The 18,198-nt window shown below is 44.6% G+C and overlaps 1 protein-coding gene across 1 annotated transcript; it reads left to right on the top strand.

The window, feature by feature from the left end:
- The first annotated feature begins 4,539 nt into the window (after window positions 1-4,539).
- On the top strand, window positions 4,540-16,074 carry UBE2G2 (ubiquitin-conjugating enzyme E2G 2). The gene is made up of 5 exons (XM_010288301.1): window positions 4,540-4,651; window positions 4,739-4,784; window positions 10,402-10,520; window positions 13,589-13,729; window positions 15,671-16,074. The coding sequence occupies exons 1-5, from the start codon at window positions 4,540-4,542 to the stop codon at window positions 15,781-15,783; spliced, it is 531 nt and encodes a 176-aa protein (XP_010286603.1). The 3' UTR covers window positions 15,784-16,074.
- The last annotated feature ends 2,124 nt before the right edge of the window (window positions 16,075-18,198 follow it).

Below are 18,198 nucleotides of genomic sequence, written 5' to 3'. Positions count from 1 at the left end.
CTGAAGATGTTTTGTTGCTGGCTGAACTTTTAAAATCTAAAGTGGGTTACTTTGAAAGTATTAGGTCAAATCTGTAGAGATGCAGGAATCGTAGTGCCTAGTTGTATACGCTGTATTTCATTTCTGGTAGAAACGGGCAATAGAGCAATGGATTATAATGCCAATAGGTATCACTGGAATTGCCGTCGGGTTAAAAATACAAGATTGACATTCATTCTGAGATTTCAGAATTCACAGGAAAAATACACCTTTCTTGCAGAGAACAGAATCTGGCAGCACTTCAGTGGGTGCTTCCTGTCCTTATTGCTTGGAGAGAGCTTGTGTGGAGCCGGAAGAAAACTCCCACTGCAGCAGTGTGGGTTGTGATGAGCTGCTTTCTCTGGGAGGAAGATCGGGATGAATGCTTGTGGTAGGCCTCTGCAGCTGTCCTTGTTAAACCTGCTTTGAAAATGCTCTTCCCTAAGCATAACAGTTAGGAAGTATCTCAGATACGCACTGCGACGCGTATCTGTGTGAGCTCAAACTGCCTTAAGCCGATCGGATGCTACGTCAGAGAAGAGAGAAGAAAACAGAATTTCTGGCAGAGTAGAAGGAACAAGGTTCTGGTTTCAAGCATCTCGGTCCAGATGCTGTCAGATACTGAAGCCCTTAATATTTCCTGAGTCTTGTGCATTTAATCACCTTGGAGATATGCTAAATTGATACAGTTTTTAGGAAGCATACTGTTGAACTCTTCTAAGCACGCGATCAGTCTTTTTGTTAACCTCTTCAACAGGGAGGTATGTTTTCAGTTCTCCTCCTTTTGGCCAAGGTGTAATGGGCCTATAAATGACTCCGTAATGAGCAGTGAAGTGAAAAGGGAGGCATTGATTGTGTGTGCACCCAAATCTTCCCCAAGTTCCTTATAGAAGCCTTACACTTCACCAGCGTCAGCTCCACTTCGTTCAGTCTTGGCTTACAAACAAAGCTTTAAGTACAAGCTGGGACTTAGTTGTGTTTGGATTTGGAAGCAAATCCCCTGACCGCGTGCAGCAAAACCACCCTGCAGACCGAACAAGATGCCTCGTGGAGGATGCGAAGATGGAAACAGCTCCAAATGCTCTGCAGTGCTTAAGGGAGACAGTGCTCTGAATCAGCCGGTGGGCTGCGGCACCATGGATTCCTCCAACCTGCAGCCAACACATGTGTCAGAGTAGAGAGCTCTCCACAAACCCCCAGACCTTGGGGCACTCTGAAGCGGTTGTGGTGATGCATAAGTGACCTGGTGCCTTCCCTTCCAGCAGCAGCTGCCAGCCTCAGTTTCTTGTGACTCTGCTGCTCCTGTGTTTTCTGCAGAGACTTTTCTTGGTCTTCGACTTTACCTATTTCAAAACTGACTTCTTTTCTGGCTTTCTGTTTTATCCTTTTTTTTACACGTTGACTGCTTGTCCTTCTGCTTCCCGGAATCCCTTAGTAGGACATTGCTGCTTGTGTGCTTGCTCCATAGGAACCCTGAAGGCTTGCCCAGCAGTAGGGTACTCCGTGGGTGCGTCGGGAGGCTGCTTTATCCCACGGCTCCTGCTGATGTGTAAAAATACCAGCACAGGAAGGTGGTGACCTGGCTCTGCGTGCCCCAAAGAGGTTGTCTGCCTGCTGGTAGTGGGGGGAAGTCATGATGCTTTGCAGAACGGGGGCTACACCACACCACAGCTCCAGGTAGGGGTGACGGAGCTGCGGTACCAGCATGGCAGGAGGGCCCCTCTGTGTCTGACTGCTCCGTTCCCACCTCAGTTGTCCCATGGATTGCAAGGTTCCACTCTTTGGAGATTTTTTCTGGACCCACAGTCACCAGTCAGCCATGGGCAAGGAGCTGCTGTACCAAGGGCTCCTGCGAAGTCTTTGTGCTGATCTTGCCCCACGGAAAAAGGGGATCGAGGGAGGTGGCTCTCAGTTTGTGCAAGCTGCCTCTTTCAAGTAGCTGGTATAGCTTCAGGATCTGTGTTTCCCTCATCAGCACCTTGTGTGGGATGCTGTCCACAGCACGGGCAGAGGCCTCGGCTCCTTGTTACTGCTGGGAGGTGGTGTGTACAGGAACAGAAACGGCACGTCAGTGTTTGAGACCGTCGGGTGGTGGTGGCTGGGGTGTGGGTGTGTGCTGCCACGCTGCTGTTGCTGCTGGACAGGCAAGAGGACAGCATGGTATGGCGCCTGCAGAGGGGTAGAGCTTTCCTTGGGAAAGCTTTAAACCATGGGCGGGGGGGGATTGTCTTGCAGGCCAGGAGGCCAAACTTAGGCTAGCCAGAAGTTGCCCCCAGGCTGGATGCCATGGAGAGCAGAGGGTGGGCTGTTTCATCTGCTGATGGGCTCCTGTTGTGCCACGCGACTTGCTCAGGAGGGCAGCTGCAGAGGGATGGGGTGGTGGAGGAGAGCGGTGTGGGAGACTGTTTGGGTTAGCTAACTTGTCAAAGTCGTTTTGCAGTGAAAGGTTAAAATGGATGCTCTGGTCACATGCTTTTTGTTGCTTGCTTAAAAATAATTGGAAAATATGCCCCCTGACATTCCATTAAAGTGACCCTATATCGGAGGCTCTGGTAAGACTGAAGCAGCTGATGCTGTGTCAGCTACTGGCGATTCATGCTGTGTAGCTACTGAAAGCTGTGGTCCTCGTTTCCCTTTGAACAGCTCTAGTGAAATCACAGGGTAGGATGTGACCATCCACCTGGAAAAGGGGATTTTCCTTCCTCAGTGACCAGGTGTAGTAGCAGCCATTCAAAATCAAAGCTCACGTGTCCCTGCGCTGCCCAGTTACCGCTTTGCCTGATCCTTAAGGATGGATACCTCTTTCACCTGTCTCCGAGGGGAGAGCAGAGCAAGGTGAAGTAGAGACTTGAACCTCCATCCTTGTAAAGCCCCCTTGCTCGGCGGGGTTTGGCTCTTGCTTCCTGTTACCCTGTTTTTTCTTGGGTTTGTAGAGCTTTACAGCACACCTCTGCATGGCCGGGACGTGCAGGTGCTTCCACTGGGCTGTTGTAAAGGCTGCCAGGCTTTTCAATATCAGAGGGCTTTTCTTAGAGAGAGCCACAAGATGGAGCAAAATGATTCCAGGAGCTCTGGGGTTTGACATCTCCCTCTTTCTGTCTAAAAACAACAACAAGAAAAGCTGTTAGAGACCCACTATCAAGCTGGAAAAACCTGCTCCTTAACGTCAGGATGTCGTGGGAAACCATAACGCTGAGTTTCAATCTGCTGCTGTGCTTTTGAACTTCAGTTGGAGAGGTCTGTGCCAAAGTTAATGGCAGTCTGAGTGAACTGAGGAGTTTTGCTCTTTCCTGTCGGCATATCTCAACATGTTTTTGAGTCCAACAGTAGCTGTGCTGTTTTAAGGCAAAAATCCATGCACTGTTCTGTGCAGCACTACCCACAGTTTTCACGTATAGCCCAACAGAAATTAGGTCAAGCATCTAGTTTATTTGTTTTGACTTCCCATGTTCCCTGGGTCCACATTCGTGCTTGTTTGCGTGTGTGGGAATGCACGTGGCCTCTCTTGCGGCTGTGTTTTGTGTGTTACAGGCCACTAGTAGTCTGTGGGCGATTGGTTAGGAAACACTTCTAGATAAGCAGCTCACAGCCCTTACTTAAGTTGGCCTAATTACTGTCACCTCCTCCTATCTGACACCCTTGGAGTGTTGCCTCCTGCTACCGGCCCTGCTGGCTGCCCCACATCTCAGAGCAGTGGGGCTGCTCTTCAGCCCCTCAGGGACTGCAGGTCCACTGGTTGCCTGTGTACGGCTGAACTTTGCCTTGTAGCTGCTACCAAACTGCAGGACTTTGGAAACTGGAAGTTGACGGTCGTTGCACTTGATAGCAGAAAAAGTCGTTATTACTTTTTCAGTGCACACAGTGCTGGGCTTCAGCAGGCTTGAAATAAGATACTGATGCTGAAGGTTATTGTACTCGTTGGGAATTGTACCAGTGTCCTACAGAAAGAGAGGGTTGATGGGTCCGAACCTGCCATGTGCAGCCGTGGCTGCTTTATTGCTGCTGCTTTTTTCACGCACGTTTTCCAGGCCAAGCAGAGGGGAGTCAGATTGAATTCAATGAACAGAGCCTCTTGGCAAATCTCTCTTGCTTCTGCTTCTCCGACTTTTTGCATCGTTTTGGGTTTTGTATTGAAGTGCTGTCAAGTCTGAATTGGTGCAGAGACGTTACAGGGATATAACCTGTTTTCAGGCTGTTGAGTTTGTATCTGCAGATGCCACAGCGCTCCAAGTGGAAAGCGTTACCCATGCTTTGTGGAAAGAGTTTTATTTTTTTTCTTCCTTCTCAGTTTTAAATTCTTCCTCTGGGAAGACTAGTTTTGGGAGCCTGAAAACGCACAAAATGCCAAATAATTTTGCCTAGAAAACTGTCTTGCATGAAGAAGTAAAATTGTCAGCAGCGAGATACTGTGACTTATGGATGTGGAGTTTTGCCTAGTAAAGCATGGCCAGAAGATTTCTCCCATGGTGTCCTCAAGCTTTTTTCCAACGGTGTTTGCTGGTGGGGCCTCTGTGCTAAGCCATGGCCACCCAAACGCTAGCCAAAATGCTTGGGCTTGCAGGTCACATTAACCTTTCTTATGTTTTTGTTTTTACAGAGCTGACCCTGAACCCACCAGAAGGGATAGTAGCAGGTGAGGAGCTGAGCAGGGTTTGTGCACTGTGAAGTTGTAGCCTTGCGTTTGGGTAGTGCTAAGCGTTGTTTTGTTTTTTCTTAATAGGTCCCATGAATGAAGAGAACTTCTTTGAATGGGAAGCTCTGATTATGTGAGTTAATACTGTTTTGTATCTGAAATCAGCACTTGCGTGCTATGATTAGCTTCTAGGAGAACAAGAACGTAAAAAAAATAATACCAGTTCTGCATAATGTCGACCTTGGCCTACCTTTGTCTGGGAACTACTTCTCTGACCCAGATAAGGCATTATATTTGGAATTTAAACAGTATGACAGAGGCAGCATTAGTATTTAAGTGATCATTTGTTGTACAGGTGTCATAATAATAAGCAACGTTTGACATAAGTAACTTGCAGATTTGACAGGAATCCTTATTTGGGCTCACTTGGATATACGTTGCATATACAAACACTGTAGGAAACAGTGAATTGCTTGTAGATCACACTAACCTGCTGGAAACATTAGTCAACTCCAAATACAGGACAGGTTTTTCTCATGTTTTAAGTGGAGCAAAATACACAGGTTGTTACTGGTAGGAGAAAAAAATCACTGTCTGAAATTAGTTTACTTACTATTCAGTTTTTACTAGAAAAATGGAAGGGGATTGATTTGAGAAAGTATAAAAAAAAAATCTTCTGAAATTCTGTACACTTCATGAATTGGCTGGTGTTGTAAAGATGTTGGGTGCAGTGATTCCATGTAGAAAGCTTTTCTGTTGGTGAATAGCTCTGATCACTACCTGTTGTGTTTTGGGGGTGACAAAGACTTTGTTACAAAGCTGTGTCCTCCCCCTTCCACTCCCAAACTGATGGGTGTGCTTGTTCGTGGCAAAACTTGCCCTGAAAAGACAAAATCTTCTTGCCCAGCATCTTACAAGTTGTTTTCTCTCTTGCTTGTACTCTCTTACTCATGCTGTAACCTTCTTTCGGAAGTTTGAGTACCTGGAATAACTAGTGATTTTTACAAAATAAAGTTCTAAAATGGTAGGGGAGAGGAAGAGAGACCTTTGTCACTGAGGTCTGACAATTTACAGGTCTGACAATTCTGTAGCAAATGCTACAGAATTAAAAGTTAAAGAAGCTCCAAACTGCTAAGTCTGACTTGAAGCTGATGGCCTGTTGTTAGGGTAGATCCAGGCTCTGTATTTCAGGATTCCTTTAGTAAGTGTTGGTGATTTCCTCTCCTTCAGCCAGGGCCCAGGGGTCTCGGAGAACACCGGGGGCAGCAGGCAGTGGCCATGGCCCTGTTCACAGCATGCCTGCTGTGCTCCTGTCGGGTTTTCACTGCAGCCACCAGTGCTCATTGATGAAATTCTCAACTAACGTGGGTGGCAGAATTGTCCTAGCTCGGTTTGCTTGAAGTATGTTGTCTAGGGATGAAAAACAAGATTTCTGTCTCTTGTGATCAGGCACACAAGCAATCCAAAAGCATCCTGAGCTGCAGCATATCACCTATTCCACACAAGCTGGCTGTGTGGGTGATCCTACTTTATGGCAAGCGTGAGCCTCCGAGTTATTTTAGGTCTTGGTAAATGCAGATTTGGATTACCACTGCTTGTTTGCTGATTGATATGAAGAGTTGGCAAATGCCTCTGCTTATGTGCAGCAGTTTATCCTGTGATGAACAGGTTGTACCTTCTGGTAGCTCAGTCCCCTGAAAATAAACACTTAGCATGGAAATAGGTAGTTTGTTTCCTGACACCAAAGATTTTGGCTGCAGTGTCTTACGCTCTCTCTTTCTGTGAGTGGGAATAGTTATCATTCTTCTGAAACATGCACTTTGTCATGTACCAAGTTTCAGTTCAGACAGCTGTACGTTGCTTGGAGTGTAGAAATCCCAGAGGATTTAACGCACTACTTGGAAGGTGGAAGGAAATTCCTGCCTACTGGTACTTTCTGGTAGCAGAGGTGATGTGGTTGAGTAGAGCTTTCATGGGCGACACACAGAAGTACTTTTGAATTTGATTCATTGCCTAGAAAATACTTTCTCTGATGTTTCCCATAACAAATTCTTAAACAACAGAGGAGCCGCTTGCAGACTTGAAAGCCCTTGAAAGTGCTGAGTGTTGAGCTTCAGGTCTTTGTCAGTGTAAAATGAGAGGTGGAGGTGCTTTAATTTTGGTTTCTGTATTGTGTGTGTCATAATAAAATTATATTTTAAGATCTGCTAAATTCTGAAGCTGTGGTACAATAGAAACATGTTTACACTAAACATGTTTGGTTACTTTCAGCTCTTTACGAAACTCTATTAGTAGAAGTGTTTGCATACATTTGGAAAGCAAGCTAAATGACTTGTTTATATTTGTCTGTGATAATCTTCTCAAATGTTTTGTAATCTCAAATGTGCTGTGTGAGATTCTGGGAGTGAAAGAAGTGCAGATGAGGAAATTAAGTAAAATTGGCTTCAAATTTTTATGCAGATGAAGTGCAAAAGTAAGTAGCATAAATGAAGAGAACAGAATACTGTTTTCCTTCACCCAATTTATATAAAGCTAGAGCACATGTAATGGCAAATAAATGCAAAAAAAATGAGACCTAAGAGAGAAAAGACATCACCCATTTGTCAATTCAGAGGTGGGCTGGGTAATGCTACACAGATTGATGTAAGAGCTTGGCTCGGAGATACAATAATGCCTTTTAAAATAATGGTGGTAATAATTTGTATTTCTGGTGTTCCTGCCTGCAGCAGCAGTGCTGGATAAATGTTAAACATATCAAAGTTAAGGCTGTATTGACATGTCAGAATGATACAACAGTTCTTAGGCTCCCAAAGTGAGTGTAATGGATCCAGAACTGAAAATACAACGGGATAATCTTTCTGAACAGTGGAGGTTTGGAGCCTGGCGCAAAGTGCACCCTTTTGATAAAACATCAAACAGTAGCTGAATTGGAGTATTTATGAAAGCCAAATCTTTGCAATGGGGTGACTTATTCCTGATCGGAAATAGCCCCAGCATGTCAAGAGAGTTTACCATAATGCTGCTCAATTCCGTAGCGCTGTGTGAGGTCCAACAGGCTGCGCTGTGTTGTGCAAGTTCGTGTATTCAACATTTCAGGACCAAGTTTTGCCCTGTTTGGTTGCCATATACAAGTGTGTTGCTATTAAAGTTTATCCCCAAAGGACGCAAAACTGCGTAACTGTTAAGAACTCTATTATACTGTTTAGTTTTCAAGCAATCTTTAGGCTGAATTGAAGTCAACCTATCAAAAACCTGTCTAGAAAGGTAATTAGATCTATAATTGATGGCTTATGACTTTTGTTTAGCATGGAATTCCCCTTTTCGGCATCTGATGACTGTGTTTTGGTCTTTTTCCAGCATCTTTTTACAAATAAGAAGCCATTTACAAATGTATGTGAAGCTACGATTATAGAATTAGTTGTCCTTGTTAATGTACTTTTCCCTCCTATTTTGGCAGATACCCGCCCTCCTTTTCTCCTTGCCTGGGGACCTCATGGAGTTCAGGATTTCTTATTTTTGTGCTATGTCTTATGTCAACAGAGTTGTTCGTAACATCTCTCACACAGCTAAACATTCTGCTTGTCTGGCAAGTCATTTAATGCCGTATAATGGCTGGAGGAGAACTGATGTCTGCTCCTTAGTGCTTTAGGGGAGTCTGTAGAGTGGCACCATGCATGGAAAAAGACGCAGAGACTGCCCGCTTTGCAGGCTGTAAAGAGTCTGAGGTGGAGCAGGCTTAGGACAAGTTTTTCTTCGAGTTTTATGCCTCAAGCCTGCGCAGAATGAGCGCCTTGCGCGTGCACGCAGTTAGCGATAGCAAGCGCTTTGTCTTTCCCGGGGTACGGGCGCTGCTTAAGGCACCTGGCCTGTCGGCTCGGTGCTCTTTGCTCAGTGGGATGGGTGCCACCACTGCGTGGTCTGGCTGTTTCCTGGAGGAACCCTAACCAAGTGTTGGGTAGTCTGGACTTCAGCTAGCGTAGCAGCTCAGGCGAGATCATAGCGTAGTGCACGGAGGCCTTGAATGTGGTGTACTTTGAAATCTTTGCAGGGCAGGTGGTGTGACTGCAAAAGGTGCTGTGCTCTTTGCCTCTCTGGCCCTGCCGATGTCCTTTTTGAACTGAAAGTGCTGCTGTCAAGTTTAAATGTTGCAGCCTCCTGAGTGTTTTGTAGTTGCAAATGCTGTCTTGGATTAACTTTAGTAATTTCTTTGAAGTTGATCCTGGCAGCAATGAATGGCTAAAACAAAAGCATTTTGCTCACATAATGCAGGGCCTAAAATGGAGCATGTTGGGTGAACATATTTGACAGAAGAGCCCTTAAGGCTGCGTGTTTGCTCTCAAAACAGAACATAAGACTCCCACCAGCTTTTCAATGCGTGTATGTACATACTCTTAGAAGTTCAACAATAAGCCTTTAAAATGCAGCTGGAATTAAAATGTTCATGAAAAAATGCATTCAGTTTACTCTCAGATGTGAATTGAATCCCAACTAAATTTAGGGGCCAGAAAGGGAAGAAAATGGTTGAGATGGTTTAGCTTTCATTCTTGCAGTATATTGATGCATTTCTCCAATCTTACCTGCCAGTGTGAATATTCAGGTTTAAATCACATAGTTCTTGTGTTTATCTACCAGACAAGTCTTTTGAATCCCAAAGTTTGAGAGTGAACCTCCTAGGGCTTTAGGTTTTGCTGGTCTCAATTTTTAATTTTTCTGTATGTTACCAATTGCAGTCTTAGTTGTTTGGAGTCCTTGAACTTTTATGTTCTTTCTGTCATGGAGAATGTGAATTGTGAGGAGGAGGCATGAATATATTCTTAAACCTTACTTGCCAGACAGTATAACCCTTGTTTGAAGAGCTTTTTACTAAATACACAAGGCTTCCTTGGCTAAGATTTTCAGTGATGAAGCTTGTTTTGTGATCCTTCCAATCAAGGGAGCTCATGTTTGTGTTATAGCTTCCAGATGGTTCATAAAGTTTGAATAAATCCTGTCTAATACACTTTTTTGCTCACCTCCCAAAACTGTTTTTTGTAGGGAGGGTAAAATAGTTGTCTTTATGTTCTTGACTTGATTGCACTTTGAACTAGATGATGAACACAATAAGGAAATGTTTCTACAAGAACCCCGATGAAGCCATTTGTTCTCCACGTGTACTTGAGGGAGTGCAAACTAAATTCCTTAAGTCTGCAAAGAAACTTTGTTGTTGTCCTGCATCTAGCTATTGTGGTCCCTGAGCTGTGTTTTTATTTTTACAAAACATTGCTGTGTGTTTTGCATCAGATAGTGATAAGTGTTCATGCGTGGTTATGCTTGATACTGGCAGTTTGAATCTCCATGGATTCTATAAATTATTTTTGAGGTACAGCATTTGACATCTCCATGTTGTGCAGCGTAACAGTATCTTCAAAGGCACAGGAGTCCCACACCTGCCTCTGCTTTCTCTTGACGTGCAGACGCTCAAATCCTGGAACATGCCTTGGAGCCAGATACTCCAATTATATCCAGACACACCCTGCTAATTAAGCAGTGTTGTGACCTTCCTAGTAATTTAGTGTGCAAGCTTTGATTTCCCCCTTCCCTCCCAAACCCTCTATTTGGATTTAAGCTTAGGAGGTGTGGGGTAAGAGTGCGTTAACTCTTTGTTTTCTGGAGAAGATGATCTAATCCAAACCTCAAATGTCTCGTTACTGAAGAATTTTGGGGAAAGAACTGTTTAAAACTCTGGTGAATAGCTTTTTCTCTCATTCTAGGGGTCCTGAAGATACCTGTTTCGAGTATGGGGTTTTCCCTGCTATTCTGAGCTTTCCACTCGACTACCCACTAAGTCCTCCGAAGATGAGGTTCACATGTGAGATGTTCCATCCGAACAGTGAGTCTGATGCAGCAGGATATACAGGGGAGTGGGTTGATTTGGCACCTTAAAAACAAACTTTTGCAGCAGGAGAGCTGGCACCCTTACCAAGGGTGGTTCTCTCCCTTTCCAACCTTGAGTATGCAGTAGGAGTGTTCAGCTGTCCAGCAATTTTGCCCTGTCTTAGGGTCACTTTATCACATTATTCCCTATATACCTTTTGGTCATAAACAGTCCAGTAAAGATTCCAACAATGTCACTGCCTTCAAGATCACTCCAGGAATACTTGTAACTATTGTATAAATAGTCTAAAGATAAATCCTCTGTACATGATGTGAAATTTGGTGAATTAATACAGACTCTCTCCAGTCTTGCTCTGTGGCTTGTATTTCAGTAGTTTAGTGTTATTTTAAAGGGTGAAAATTGGTTCATATTCACCGAAGTGTGGCTGCAGCTTTATTAGGCAGCGTGGCTTTTTCCCCATCCAGTCATGGGTTTAGTAGCATTTCTGATGATGTCTTTTGGAAATACAGAGTGCTCTGTCCAAGAAGATTGCAGGCATTTTAATATTAAGACTTTGGCCTTTTCTCCGCAATTCTGATGGTGACAATATTATCTTAAGACTTTTCAGTGGAAGTAATTGAAGCAACAACAAGTACAGCTAACAAGTTTGAGCCTTGGACGGGTAAAAACCTTAAAGCCCCCTTTTACAGCCTGGAGCACTACTTTCTGGAGTCAGGCTTGGCATTATTTGTAAAATTGTTGCTTATGACATCTGCTAAATCAACATGGATTGTGTAAAGATTGTTTATCATCGCCCAGATTTGATGGGCTGGATCTGTATTTGAGGCTATTAGGTCTCTGCCACTTGAAAGCAATAAAAGGAAAATGCTGCCCTTCCGCCTAGTGTTTCCTTCCCAGCGGATGTACCTGCACTTCCATAACACAAGTCTTAGTCTCAGCTGGGAATTGATTTATTTCATCCTATTCCGAGGAATTTTGCAATTTCTTGAAGTTCTTCTGTTCTTCCCTTCTTGAAGCACTGCTGATGCAGATTCTTGCCCATTTAATCCCCACCTTTCTGTTCTCCTGTGGAAGACACACCTGCATGTCACAGCGTAGAACTGTGCAGACATACCCAACACAGTGTGGCATCCCCTCAGAAGCTCTGCTGTCTGCAGCAGTGCAGCATTTGGCACCCGGAAGCAGCGTGGCTGCATCGGCACCTTGCTCCAGCTGGACTAATTTACCCAGACTTTTTGGGAGACTGGTTTTCGTGAGCAAATCTGTGTCCATGCAGTATTCCACAGCTCCAGTTACGGCCTTGGCGTGAGGTTTGCTGCCTGCAGCTGCTTTGTGTGCAACATAGCCAGGAGGAGTGGGATGCGGAGAAGCACAAACTGCCTGACTCTCATGTGTTACAGAGTGGCTCTACACATGGGTGCTTCCTCCGTGGGGTTAACCGGAACATACTGGGTGGTCAGCCTAGCTCTTTAAAGTCCTGTGACTCTGGGTTATGTTAATCTAAAGTTGAGATCACCTGAAGTAGACACTTGAATCTTTCTTCTCAGCTGGGATTGTGATGGTCTGCTTATACCCAGAAAGGCTGTAGAAGTGGGTGGCTGCGCTGTGTGTGTTCTGTTTCGTTAAGTGCGTACTCAGCCACCTGTGAGGAATTGCAAAGAAAATGTTTAAAAAGCCCGCTGTTTTCCCTTATCTTTGCAGTTAGCATTATGTACAGGGGGAATTGAGACACCACAGAACTATCTTCTCTTAAAATAAAATTACGTTCATGGATGCTGTGGTGAAGATAACTTCAAAGTAGCGATTAACGGCAAGTCTTGCATTAGCACTTAGTGACAAAGTGGGCAGATGCCTACGTCTTCCTGGAATCAGCCTTTGCTGTCTTGACTGTGCTGCTGTGGCCAGCTGTTTTAAATGAGGCACTGCATAAAAACATTAGGGTAACTTACAAGTGAAATACCTTCTACCAGTGTGTTCCTAACTTGCAAGGAGAAGTGCTGATTCAGCACGTGCTGTTTTCATCTCTTCCAGCTACGGCTAGACCAGCTCCATCCACAGCCTGGGGCTGCAGGAGGGGATGGAAATAAAAGTCTTCCAAAGCGCTTATGTGTTGCAGGCTTGTGCAGACATTAGCTGGGTGAATGGAAGGAACTGGAAATGAGCACAACTGCTTCCAGCGGTCATTCCCTCTTTTTGTTTTGTCTTGTTTTCCTGGCAATGGCACAGGTTTGGTCACCTGAGGAGTAGAAGCACTGAAAGTACTGGGCTAAAACTGTCATTCCTGGGGAAGATGCAGAATGGTGCTAAAGCAGTGTTTTGAACTCCATCCTCTTCAACTTTTCTTTGACCTTATTATCAAGTCAGTGGAGTCCAGTGTCTGTGAAGATGACTTGTACTGTTGCAGATGCTTTGCTTATGCTGAAGGTGGGAGGGGAAGATGCCTGTATCCTTAACTGACCGGTTACCTTGTTTCCATGCACTTTACTGCAGCTCAGCTTAAAGCAAAATCAAAAAAAGTAGTGTGAACTCTTCTGGTTGCACTTCAGTAATGTTCAAAATAAGATGAATTATGTTGTTTGTAAGCATACTGCTTTTCCCTCCTAGTTGCAGCAGAGCAAATTTGCTTAATTCTTTTTACAGCCATGGTCCAGTGGAGGACTCCAACGTGCATTCAGTGCTGTGTGACTGTTACCCTTTGATTTAAGTAGGACTGGTTACCTTCTTGGAGCTGTGTCTGTGCATAAATACTTGCCTTGTTCCATCAGGCTGCATCTCTGTTTTTTCCAGGGAGCCTGTCACTGGTTATTAAATGACACAAGTGTTCCCAGCAGGCTTCTGTTGGGGCAAGATGACCCAAGTTTGCTAGATTTGCTTAGAGGAAATTTTTGCTAGATTTTTGTCTTTCAGATTTTGTGTCCTCTTGCCTTTGGAAGAGGAAATTTAAAACTGGCTTTAGCTTCAGTCATATGAAGGCCAAGTCCAAACATTCATCTGTGCTAAAGATCTGGAGAGGACAAGTGTTTCCACTGAGTAATGATCAATCCCCTGTACTTCTTGCGCAGTTTACCCAGATGGGAGAGTTTGCATCTCTATTCTTCATGCTCCTGGGGATGATCCCATGGGATATGAGAGCAGCGCTGAGAGGTGGAGTCCTGTGCAGAGTGTGGAAAAGATCCTCTTGTCGGTTGTTAGCATGCTGGCAGGTAAGGACTGCTGTTCTATTAGCAGTAGCTCAGATGGCAGTTACTGAGTTAGCTAGAGCTGCTTCTTGCTGTTTAAGTGAGCAAAAAACACAGAAGGCTGCTCAGTAGCAACCACAGTTCTTAAAGCCCAAGTCTTTGTTTATTAATAGACCAATTCTCTGAAAATAATTGAAAAAAATAGGTCTGAGTTAGTAAACGAGTGTTTCCAGCTTTGTGAGCGACTGCACTGCTTTACTTCCAGGACAGCAGCAACCGAGCAGATGGTGATGGGTCAGGTGGGTGTGGAGGCTCAGCCTGTTCCCCACTCCTGCACAAAGCCTGTGCTCTGTCTTCGTATTCGCTATGATGTCTGTTCAGCTCTCGTGGGTCTTAAAGCTGTTGATTACAGCCTGTGTTGGCTTTGGCTTTAGCAGCTGAAGGATTACCAGCCAGATCTAACCAGTATGGTAAATTGGAGTCCATGGCCCCCTGTGATTCACAAGCCAGCACCCGCTCTTTCTGTGTGTTATTTGCTAGCCTGGGAACGTACCCCATTCTGCCATCTCTGGTTCAGAGGAAGGCTTTTTGAGAAGAGCAGCGGAGTGAAAAACTTTTTGTACAGCTTTTTAAATGGCTTTCCCTAAATCCAGTAAGGGCTGTGGATCAGCTCTGTCATGTACAGCTCCCTGAAAGATGGATCCTTTTCCACATCGTGGACAGAGCCAGTTCAGTGAAAAGGGCTGAGCTGTGTCCCTTAGAACCTGTTTTGAATGGTAAAAGATTTTAGATGGTTTAGAAGCAGCTAAGTTGATCAAAGAGCAAGCAACAGATTCTTTACATGGGACCATTTTAGCCTCAGAATAGCCTCAGAATAGTACTCTTGGGAAACTGTGCAGACAAACTACCTCACTGGGTTTCCCAGGGCCTCCAGGAACATGGTTTGTGGTGCAGTCTTACCTAGACCAGGTAGCGTGGGAGTCACCTGGTCTCTCCTGTTCTCTGCCTGTGCATCCTGTTTTCCCATGGCTTTTGGAGGAATTAGTCTAAAACATCAGTGGCCACCTTCTTCCAGGCTGCTGGCAAACCCTGGGCTCTGGCTCTGCAGAGAGCATAAGCCCAAGTTTACCAAACTGGGTGACCTGCACCTGGTTTTTACGGGCGGACCATCAGCATTGTGTTGAGAAAGACATGAGCCCAAGACATCTGCCAGGAACTCGGCTGGGGTGGATTTGGACTAGAGTGTGAAGCAAAATGGGTAGAGTATGTTCTGTCTTAGGGACTTGTGTCATCCCGTGACAGTTGTCCCACTGTATGCTGACCACAAACCTGATAAATGCCGTGTTTCAGTTTACCTCTCTACAAAATGAAGTGTTGGAGTCATGGGCTTAATGTACTTTGTAAAGCACTCTGAAATCCTCGGATAAAAGATGTTGCAGAAATGAAAACATTCTATGGGTTTTCTTGGTTTGTTTTGTTGTTTTTTAATAGAACAAGCCATCCCAAAGAGTGACAGAGCCTGTTTGGGTGGCCTGGTCGGGAGGGCTTTGTGTCTCTAAAGCCGCAGAACCAGAAAAAACATTTTGCAGGGAGCAGTGTGCAATTTTAAAAACCTTTGACGGCACTGGTGATGCCGCATTGCGTTGTTCCATGTGCATGCTGGGGCTCAGCTGCTGAGAGCATAAACAAAAGAAAGTCTTGCTCCTCTGCCACTTGTTTCTTACCTAAACTCAACCTTGCTGTGATATTCTTTTGCAATCAGTTAAATCAGAACCGTTTGGGAACCCAGCAGCTGTCATTGGATTTTCTTTAGTGGTGTTTCTGTAGTCCCAGAAGGGACTTCCCAGCAGGGGAAGTGTGCCAGAGCCATGGGGGAGTGGCAGTACAGAGGCATTACTGAAGAAGCGAGAGGGTCTTGCTCCATTGCCTGCCTCCCCACCTATCTTTCAGTCTTTCTCGTTTCAGAGCCAAATGATGAAAGCGGAGCCAATGTAGATGCCTCCAAGATGTGGCGGGAAGACAGAGAACAATTTAACAAAATCGCCAAGCAGATTGTGCAGAAGTCACTTGGACTTTAAGCTCACAAAAAGACTCAAGTGTTTTGTATTTCTCTCCACCTGAAAATGAGCAGTGCTCAGTGCTGGTACCAAAAAGGAAAACTCTGCAAAACTATTGGCCTAGTTCTTATCGTCCATTATTTATTTACCATCTCTTTTATTCTTCCACTGCTCCAGAGAAGCCTCTAGTTCACTCACTAAATTGCGTGGAAAAGGGATTTAATACTAGGGAAAAATATAGAGACAGTTCTGTTTCAAAGGCTGCTTGTTGCTACCTCACTTCGTGGAAAGCTTGGAGACTCGGCAATCTGCAGCCCGTCTTTGGCAATCTGCTGTTTGAGAACAGAGCTGGTCTGGATCACCTGCTGGAAGGATTAGTTGTATGTTTTCATAGGTAGCATTGCATCTGGAGCACCAGTAGACAGGAAATAATCTGTCAATTTTATGATACTCGCTATGTTAAGGACAGCATTTGCAGTCAGAACTGATTTGAAGAGTGTAGTTAGCAGGAGAGGCTATAAAACAAGGTTATAGTCGGGATGCGTTGGCCAAGAAAGTGATTGTGCAGCATGTGACTTCAAGAGAAGATCTAGGGAGTTGTCAGTGACTGGCTGGGGCTCTAGAGTGGGCTGCTGTTCCCATGTAACACTGTGAGTTCGTATTGAGCTTTTGAGTCAGTGTTTGCTTGGAAGAAATGCCAAGAGCTGCTTTGTTATTCCTTAGAGACACTCAGTTCTAAACTTTACGTTCAATTAGAGGAGCGAAACATCAGGACTGGATTCTTAAATGCTTTGGTCAGGTTCACCATGGGCAAGGTTGGTCATTGACAGCCTGAAAATCCAGTGAGAACGTGTCTGCTCCGCTGGGCATGTAAAACATCTCTGTAATAATGTCAGCTCCTCTTCTGTTGACATCTGGGTGTCGAGAGGGTTAGGCACTGCTGGCCTTTGTCGTGACAGCCCAGGTCACCCGTTTTTGAGGTGAATGAGCAAAGATGAATGTGATGAATTCTGTAAAATTGACTGTCACACTTCTTTATGCTGACTGCTTTTGTGTATTTAAATGGGTCAGAGAAGACACCGACTGTGTTTTCTAGAGGATGGTATGACGCATGTTTAGAACTGCAGAGTGTTGTAGCCGACTGCTGGTGTGGAGGGTGCAGGAAATACCAGCTGCAATGACCAGTTTTACAAACTGCTTAGGGGTCACCGGTGACCTTTGTGCTTTGCAAGCGAATCTGTTGCATAGGTCCAAATCTTCCCCAAGTTACTACAAGCAATAACATGCCCATTGATAGCACATGGAATCAAATTTCGTGGGCAGCTTTAAACTGGCTAAATTTGAGAAGGGCTTTTGTTTTTTTTTTCTCTGTGTGTGACACGGAAGGAATTGCATCGTGAAGAAAGCTTTACGGAGGTGATTGTGTGCGTGCGTGCATGTACAACTCATTAGTATTGACGTCTTGCTGTCTGTGCTGCATATTTACGTGCTGCAGATTGCAGTATGCCATCGTTCTGCACCTCTGAAGAGTTTGTATTGCTACAACTTGCTGATTTTACCTCCTTGTAGAAGTAATTCTTCCTGCTTTGGTGTAAGGGGGACCTGACATAGTTTGGGAGCAGAGATGATGTAATAGTGTTGTACCTAATTAGTATTTCGAGGCATACAGGAGAACGTAGCACTTACATGCAAACTGGGAGTGTTTTTTTGAATTGTAGTAGATGCAGCGTTGCTCCTGGGAGTACCGCAGCTGCTTTTGGAAACAACGCTGGAGAACTGTGAGCACCGCGTGGCAAGCGGTGGATTCAGCAGACATGGCAAAAGTGGGTTCTTTTTAAGTGCGGTGTATTTTATTCATGTGTGCTCACTCATTATCTTTATTTTATAGTGGGATTTAGTCTGTATACTGAAAATAAAGTGATTCTATTTTCTCCTTTCATAGATGTATGCAAATGTGTCACAGTGGGTGTTTCATATGGGTAACCAACTGGTCAAGAGAGTCTGATTCCGACTTAGCCCAAAGGAGTGGGAAGGTTTATTCTAGCGCAGTTAAAACACGGGGGATACTTTAGAGGAGTGGAAGAGTTGACACAGTTGTCTGGGCTTTCCAGGCAAGTGTCTTGTCTCTGATGATGGCAATGGCTTGATAATTCAAACAAAATTATAGAAATCTGACAGCCATCAGATGTGAGGCAGTTTGCTTCTTACAAAGGTCTTGTGATCCATGTATCTGGCCTAGGAAGTTCTTGTTATAGCAACAGGTGAATTGTGAGTTTTAATGTGTCATTTGAAATCTGCTGGTATTAGCTCTTGGATTTGAGAAGGACAGGTAGATGTCCAACTCCTAGTGACAATTTCCATAGACCCCAAATCTCTGCTGCTTAGAAATAAAGTAATTTCTTTTTAAGTGACTGGCATGCAGCATGCTTGCTAGCT

The sequence above is a fragment of the Phaethon lepturus genome, unplaced genomic scaffold, assembly GCF_000687285.1.
Source record: "Phaethon lepturus isolate BGI_N335 unplaced genomic scaffold, ASM68728v1 scaffold38695, whole genome shotgun sequence".
Taxonomy (NCBI): domain Eukaryota; kingdom Metazoa; phylum Chordata; class Aves; order Phaethontiformes; family Phaethontidae; genus Phaethon; species Phaethon lepturus.
Note: the sequence above shows the minus strand (reverse complement) of the source record. Positions and strands in the feature narration are given on the sequence as shown.

Excerpts from the sequence above, each read along its gene's own strand:
- UBE2G2 (XM_010288301.1), top strand. The coding sequence starts at position 4,540 with ATGGCCACCCAAACGCTAGCCAAAATGCTTGGGCTTGCAGGTCACATT. Across the intron at positions 4,785-10,401 it reads GAATGGGAAGCTCTGATTAT|GGGTCCTGAAGATACCTGTT; the intron begins GTGAGTTAATAC and ends CTCTCATTCTAG. Across the intron at positions 13,730-15,670 it reads GGTTGTTAGCATGCTGGCAG|AGCCAAATGATGAAAGCGGA; the intron begins GTAAGGACTGCT and ends TTCTCGTTTCAG.